At 44.1% G+C, this 7,500-nt stretch overlaps 1 protein-coding gene across 25 annotated transcripts in view; it reads right to left on the bottom strand.

Moving 5' to 3' along the window:
- EBF3 (EBF transcription factor 3) overlaps positions 1-7,500 on the bottom strand; it is a 127,853-nt gene that overhangs the window by 2,456 nt on the left and 117,897 nt on the right. For 5 of the 25 annotated variants that reach the window (XM_075107803.1, XM_075107802.1, XM_075107800.1 and 2 more), the window contains 4 exons: positions 7,178-7,243; positions 6,345-6,522; positions 4,950-5,138; positions 4,333-4,422 (listed from right to left, as the gene is read on the bottom strand). In XM_075107803.1, the coding sequence (XP_074963904.1) occupies positions 4,333-4,422; positions 4,950-5,138; positions 6,345-6,522; positions 7,178-7,243 (523 nt within the window). Of the gene's footprint in view, positions 1-2,805; positions 4,531-4,949; positions 5,139-6,344; positions 6,523-7,177; positions 7,244-7,500 lie in introns of those variants that run through there. The other 20 variants (XM_075107793.1, XM_075107791.1, XM_075107788.1 and 17 more) reach the window with 7 other exon arrangements.

Here is a 7,500-nt window from a genome sequence, read left to right on the forward strand (position 1 = left end):
CATCCTGCTCTTTAAAAAATGTGTAAGTACTTAACTTTCTGATCGTAGACTATGCCGTGGAAGTCATACAGGGTTAACAAGATCGTGGGTTTTTGGATAAGGCCCAAGGGCCCTTTTTTGTCGCCTTGCTCTCAGGACTGAGCCGTGCCCACAGGACAACAGAGAGAGGGACATCTCCTCTGCGAGCTGCCCCTTCCGAGTTTCGACCCTAGCTAGGGTATCAGCTGGCCGAGGATGGATGCGCAGCTGGCAGGGGTGGCTCACGAGGGCAGCAAGGAAGAAGACCGCATGCTAGCTCTGGCTGGCATTGCCTGCACGCTGACCTTGCTGAGATCTCCCCAGATTGTCTTCTTTATTCTTCTTCTTTTCTTCTTAACCTCTGTCTCGTATCTCTTTAGGAAAAAAAGTGCACGCCTTTGTTGGCTGTAGACCTCTCCATGTTGACTCCTGGGCAGTAGAGTGGCTTTTTGGGGACATGCTTACTAGCAGCAAGGTCTTGCTTCTGGTGTGGTGGGCTCAGGTGGTCCTGATGCTCAGGGCAATGTTGCCACAAGCCAGAAGTTAGAGCAGCTCTACCTCTGCTTTATACTGTGTTAGGAGACAAAACAGTCCCTCCGAGGTCCAGGCAGAGCTTCATTGTTCTGCTTCTGCTTTCTCACCATCTCAGATGTACCAAGAACGGCACTTTCTCCACACACAAGCAAATCCTACAGTGGTTCACCCAGCGAGGATCGGTGCAATTAACCCCCAAATCCCTGTAAGAAGCCTACTCGTGTCCGCAGGGCTGTTACATGTTGGGTGCCGGATGCTTTCATCTGCCTCTGCCTCTGCACACCGCTTACAAACCTTCGTAGGAAAAACCGGGCTGCCTGGCCCCACTGTGTCGGTGTGCGGTGCCATAGCGGGGTCAGCCGGCTTCCCTGAAAACTATCCAACTGGCTTTTATTTCAGAACAGAGCTGCTTTGGGGAAAGGTAACATAACAAGCCACGCGACAGAGGATATCCTGCCCCGTGATTAAAGGAGCACGTCATCCCTCCTCATCCAGATTGATAAACTGCAGGATTTACCTTAGATACAGCAACGGTGCCCACGAGCTCCTATTTCCATCTTGGCTGGACTAAAGGTACGTGACCGCTCCTAACGGTGCAGACTCCTCAGCTGTCGCTCGGCTCCTTCACGTCCCGCTGTATAATGAGGCTCTGCACTTGAAGATCACCGAAAAACTTCAGCTGCGTTGGACTGCAGCTCTTCGATTCCATATTTTAATTTAATGTTGGAAATGTGCTGGTCAGAATGGTCTCAAGCTGCTTGTACGTGTTCAGAAAGCAACTAAGTAAACTTAAAAAGGGGCTCAATGACTAAGAGAAATGACTAAGAAAATCAGACGAAGGCAGGAGAACCCCCCTAAATAACTGCACAGGTAAAACGCAGTGTAAATAAGTATCTCCTGCATCGCTGGCTTTTCTTTATGATGTCTCATGAAGGAAGCTTATGACAAATTCATCCCTGTCTTGCCACTCAATTCTGGCTGCAATTCAATTCAAGGCGCTGGCTGAGATCTGTGAGGACAGCCGGGTGAAGCGTTGTCATCCTGAAGCCTTTCGTGAGTTCAGCCTGAATTAACTCAATAGCTTTGGTTGGAAAAAATGATGGTGCCTCTCTGCTGTGGTGATAAAGGAACTCACCAAGGATATGTCAGATGCAATTTGATTTTCTCCTCAGCCCAAGGGGACTTGAACTCACTTATTTTACCTTTTGCTGGAGTACCCTAACTCTCATGATACGGAGCCTCACCTCGTTGTGCCGTGCTACTTTGCATAAATAATTCAACTTTTTGTCACAACCCCAGAACTCAGTGCTCTAATTACCAGCCCAGAAAGACATTCTTGCTATTTCTCTGGGTCATTTTGCTCAACACAAAACGATTCAGTTCCAGTTCAGCCACTTCAGCTGGGTGAGGAAAACACGGCTTCCCCCCGCCCCCCAACACTTCTATTCATTTTCAGTTTGGCTGCTGAACCGAAACCCGAGGTTTCAGCGCACCCCTACGTCTGGGCACCTCCGTGTTTCAGAAGTTCTGAGTGCTGGGTGGGGAAGGGCAGCCCGGTGAGGCAGCACTGCAGGTCTTGGGGGCACCTAACCTAGAGCCTTAACTACACCCGTGGGATGCTCGCCTTCTCTAGGGCTGGCCCCAGGTCCGCTGCCCGGAGTGCAGCAGCCTAAAATCAGGGGCTGAAGGGATCTTTACGCCTTCAGTGGGTTGTTTGGGCCCGGCAGAAGCTTAGTCCAGAGCAGGGTTGGGCCTCAGCCTAAGAGCTTCATGACCTATTTAACAAAAGCAGCGCTGGTTGATTTGAAGTGCACGAAAAGCACTTTGTACCCGCGGGCGAGATGTGTGGGTGCCGGGGGCTGGGGCGGTGCCGAGGGAGGTTGGGTGCCCGGTGGCTGCTGGGGATCGGGCGTTTCCCCTGCCCGGTTCTTCTGAGAACCCCACTTTGCAGTAACCGAGACCTGAAACCTTGGCTATCTGATGGGAAGCCCTTTAATTGCATACTGGTGTTGCAGAAATGTAGATAATTTTAATTTAGATCTTTAAATAATTTTATTTTTAAAAGCAGTATCAACAAATTAATGAGAATACATAAATAAATATCTGCTACAGAATAGCTGTTCAGATCTACCCCATCTGTTACCACATTTTATTATTTTATTTTATTTTATTTTATTTTATTTTATTTTATTTTATTTTATTTTATTTTATTTTATTTTTTAACATTTTTAATATTTTTATTTATTTCAGTATTTACTTTTTATACTAGTGTATTTTTTATCAAAAGAGGAAAGTAGGCCACTGGACTATTTTATGAATGGATAATCCTTTCTAAGAATATTGCTTATACCTGGTATAGTTTTCTACTTCCAGTAACATAGTAAAGCTTCAACTAAAGACATACGCAATGACGGAAATTGTTAATCTAATTATCGTTTTCTTTAACATTTATCCTACAATAAGATTTGTGGAGCTGGATCCTCAGCCCGTCATTGACCTGAGTGCATAATAAGCTCTCAGATGCTTCTTTGGGCCAAGAAGTTAATAACAAGCTACAGGGCCACCCGTGGTGAGATGCTGGTCTCCAACGGCCTGGATTTTTGGTGGACAGGCCGCGCTGCGGGATTCTGTCTCGCCAAAGCGCCTTGAGCCAGAGACCACAAAACGCAAGGGTCCACGATTAGGCTGGCAAACCAAAATGCCTGTTTGCCCGTGAGTGCTCATCATGTTACGGATATCGCGGCAAAACAAAGGAGAAACCCTGCACTAGCTACATCTTAACGAAGAAAGTCAAGGGCAGCGGTGACCTCGGCGGCGAGAACGTCTGCAGCCCTTTCTGCTTTCCCTGGGATTCGAAGCGCTTCCATTCGCTGCCCTGTGCAACGAGGCTCGTGGTTTGTAAATCAGAGGCAAACGAGCCTTTTAAATGATTCTAACGCATCTAACAATATTCTTTTCTGAACTTTAAGATATGCCACAAAAAAGGAAGACTTTTTTGTTCATATTTTTATTCCTCCCCCAAACATCCACTGTATCGTAACTCCTCCCGCCCCACTACCGGCAAGTGACCGTGGAGATCCTGCGACGGAGTTACAAACCGTTCGTTGCGCTACCCACACAAAATCGCACGGCTTAAAAAAAATGCAGAAGCTTAAAATTGCCTGCCATAATTAAAATATTGAGTTGTTCACTTAGGGAAGGAAGTAGCCACCCTAACAGCACGTAAGGGGGTGAGTTGGGACCAACAGAGCGTGCAGACTCTCGGCACAAGCAGCTAGCTAGTCCAAGGGAAGGTTAGTTCACTGAGTAAGAGCTTGACCTGATTTACACTGATTTGAGGTATTTCAGAATAAGTACGACGCTGTATGTAAAACGAGGGAAACGCGCCACATTATGCTGGAACGCTGCCGGTTTTAAACATCCGTAGAAATGTGCTCAGAACACGTATAAACGCTAGGAATGCCCAAAACCTTTGAGAAGTGTGCAGGGCTACGGTCTTACTTTAAAATTTAAGGCAGGAACTCGTACGGGATCATGCCAGAAAAACAACTAGTGTTTCCTCTAATACAAATACTATAAGTGAATTAAAATTTGCTTAAAATCTTAGCATACCATTCGTGCTACTCAATTTCTTCTCCTGCTTTTGCATCACTGTGAGAGCACCAGAAACCTACAAACACAACGCGGTACCTTTCTCCAAAATAAATGATCAGGGCTTGAGCGTTTGCACCAAAAAAAAAAAAAAGCAATACACAGAAAATAGAGAGAGATCCAGCTCACCTTGAAGTCCATTTCCATTTGCACTGGTGCAAGATGGTGGAGGAGAGGCTTGGGGCCTGACAACAGGAGCAAAGGCGCTCTTTTGTTTCACTGCAGAGATGACATTGGCAGGTGAGAATGAGAAAATGCCGTGTGTACTGCTACAGTTTGAAGGGAGGGTGACCGAAGAGGCTGCCATGGTAGGGCTTGACGGCACTACTGCAATAAAGCAAAAATAATCAGGACTCAGATTGAGGTTTTCACGGCAAACATGGAAAAAGAGAGTGATAGGGCCTTGCCTCTTAAAATATATATATATATATATATATAAAAAAATATATATAAAAAAAAAAATGAAATGCCTTGGCTTGGCCACTCTCTGGATAACAGGCAAACTCTTTTGTGTTGGACTTTTGTTACAAATTGCGCAGTCCAATTTCTTTTTTTTTTTTTCTATCTAGATTGTATTATGGCACAAACAGATCAATTTATTATATTCATTTTTACGTCCAGCCTCCAGAGTCACCCCTCCTTTTATCCAGTAGCTCACAATATAGGAAATCAAAACAATGCAAGTATTTGATTTTGTAGTAAATATGAATCTATATGATGATGTGTTACCAAAAATAGACACTTACTGCCATAAGGAGAGTTAGCTGAGGAGCCATTAAGAAATCCAGGGGAACCTGGTACACCTAGATTGGGCATGCCGGCATTGCCATATCCATTCATGCTATTGCTGACTGTGTTGTAATTGGACTGCTGAGGAGTACTGCTGGGAACATATCCTCGCGGGGAAACACTGCTTGTGTTGCGACTGTAACCTACTGTGTTAGAAACCCCCCCACCCCAAAAAAATAATGTTATTTTATAATATAGACTTAGGGCTGGGGGGTTTCCTCATGCAGCATATATTACACAGTTTTAATTGATTGCACAGCTTTGCTCTAAGTTGTCTCTTACTGCCCTATCAACTCTTGCAGTTTGAGATAACCTTATCACGCCAACCCTACTTAAATCATCTGCGAGCACTCTATGTTGTCTCTCCTCTTAGCACAGACAGCCAACAAAAGCTCTCTTCGATCCAGCTGTGTCAGGTGCCTTCGCGTTTGTCTTTAGGCGCAATTATCAACAGGCTCGAGTCCCGCTTTGTACCAACACACTGAATGAACTTTCAGCCTCTCCAGGCCTTCAAATGCCATAGCTGACAAGGAAAACTTTTTTGTTGCAGTGATTTACTTTAAAAGGCTGTTTTGGGGTCTTCGTTTTATGACTGATATTTTTATGCTACCAATAAGCTCGTACTTTCGTAAGGTGTAGCCACCGGTGCAAACTAATTCAAGATCAAGCACAGAATTTTATAAGGCTTATTAGCTTGGAAATGCATTAAAAGACAATCTTTTTAGAAGAGGAAACGTAGCAGAATCAGGATTTTAAACAACAATTTGTTCCTATCTGAGCAATCAATTTAATAATTACGTTGCAAGCAAGAAATATGGGTTTAAACATATCTAATAATCCTGTTTCCCTCCTTTCATTAGTATCAAAATTAATTTTGAATGCAATATGCTACATGCATTTTCAATTACAACAGGAAAATTAAATCAACTATTACTTTTATTAGTAACATATATGTCACACATGCCTATAAACAAAGTATTTTAAAATCACAGGCATCAAATTAGATTTATCTGTGTAAATATTCCAAAACCAGGTGGAGATACCTAGACATAATTATTTTATAATCAACATACACGCTGTATTTTTACTGTGAATAATAAAGAGCTTTCTAGACTTTGCCAATTCATTATTTTTTTTTTTCCACTGGAGATGCTTTACGATAACAGTAAACGAAAGAACAGGCAGAATTAAATATTACGAGAAAGTTAAAGGCAGCATTTCATTACACGGTCAGGCATTTGACTACGGGGAGAAAAAGAGGTAGAACACAGCGGTGACATCAGCTCGTATTAATAGGCACCGGCCAAAAGCAGTCAACAGCGAGAAGGATTAACTCATGGAACCCCACATACCTTGGTCGTTCGCTTGTGATGTTTCGGAGACGTTAACCGCGAGCTGGCTGCTGAAGGAGTTCACCCCCATCATGCCAGTGTGAGCAGGGGTGTTGGCTAGAGTGGGGATCTGGTTGTGGTTGCGTGGCACGCTGTATAACGCTTCAGCAATGTCAGCCGCTCGTTTCAGGATTATCTCCTATAAAGACAGAAAGGAGTCACTGACAGCTAAAAGGCACTGATTTGCGCAAAAATTCCGAGTCGCGATAACGTCAAAATTTGCACAAGAGATTCCTGTGAAGTTACAGTGAGGATGGGGGCTTTGCTGCTTGGTCCAACTGCACCTTCTCTTTTCCTTCCTACAAACCGGAGCGCTGTGCAAGTTCACATCAACATCTAAAGAAATTAACACAAAACTGCAGTTTAGCACGGTAAGGCACGTGAGATTTGTGCACGTACGCTTTAGTCGTCCAGGGCAGTGGATGTGTTTCCAGCAGTTTGCAAAATACAGCATGTTTTATCCGCTCTGTTTAGCAGATTTCTTTAGGACTTCCCATTAGTCACTGTATATTTTGGCCTGAGTTCAAGGTTATTCTCTTGCCTTAATGATTGCTTATGCTTTTGGCACCTTACACTTAATTGTCATTTCTGATAGGCAAACTAGCCGTGAGAAGAGAATGGGAAGACGGAGCATTTCCCTTAGAGCATTGCATCACATCAGACTGCCCTCAAGGTGGCTGGCAAAGCCAGGCTGTGTACAAAAAGGACGTGCTGACGCTCTGCCAGCTTTGCAAATAGCAGGTATTGATTTACATATTGTAGGCGTGTATACGAGGACTGCGCTAGTGACCTACCTGGTTGTTATGGGGCATCCCATATAGGGCTTCAACAAGGTCTGCTGCTCTCTTAAGTAATACTTCCTAAAGAAAAACAAACAACCTGCGTTATGTTTCACTAAACGCAGCCATTGCTCCGAGAAGAACAGAGAAGCACAATAATGCTGGCAGTTGGCGGTGGCATCTATAATTATGAGGAACCGATAAAGTGGGTAAAATATATCACACGCTGTCCTGGTGCTCTTGCTATATTTAGTGGGTGCATTACAAAGATAGGAAGGTATTTTGTTTTGGAGGAAAATACTGTCTGTGGTCTGAAATCAAAGTTAGATACGAGCCTA

Source organism: Phalacrocorax aristotelis, chromosome 12, assembly GCF_949628215.1.
Source record: "Phalacrocorax aristotelis chromosome 12, bGulAri2.1, whole genome shotgun sequence".
Taxonomy (NCBI): domain Eukaryota; kingdom Metazoa; phylum Chordata; class Aves; order Suliformes; family Phalacrocoracidae; genus Phalacrocorax; species Phalacrocorax aristotelis.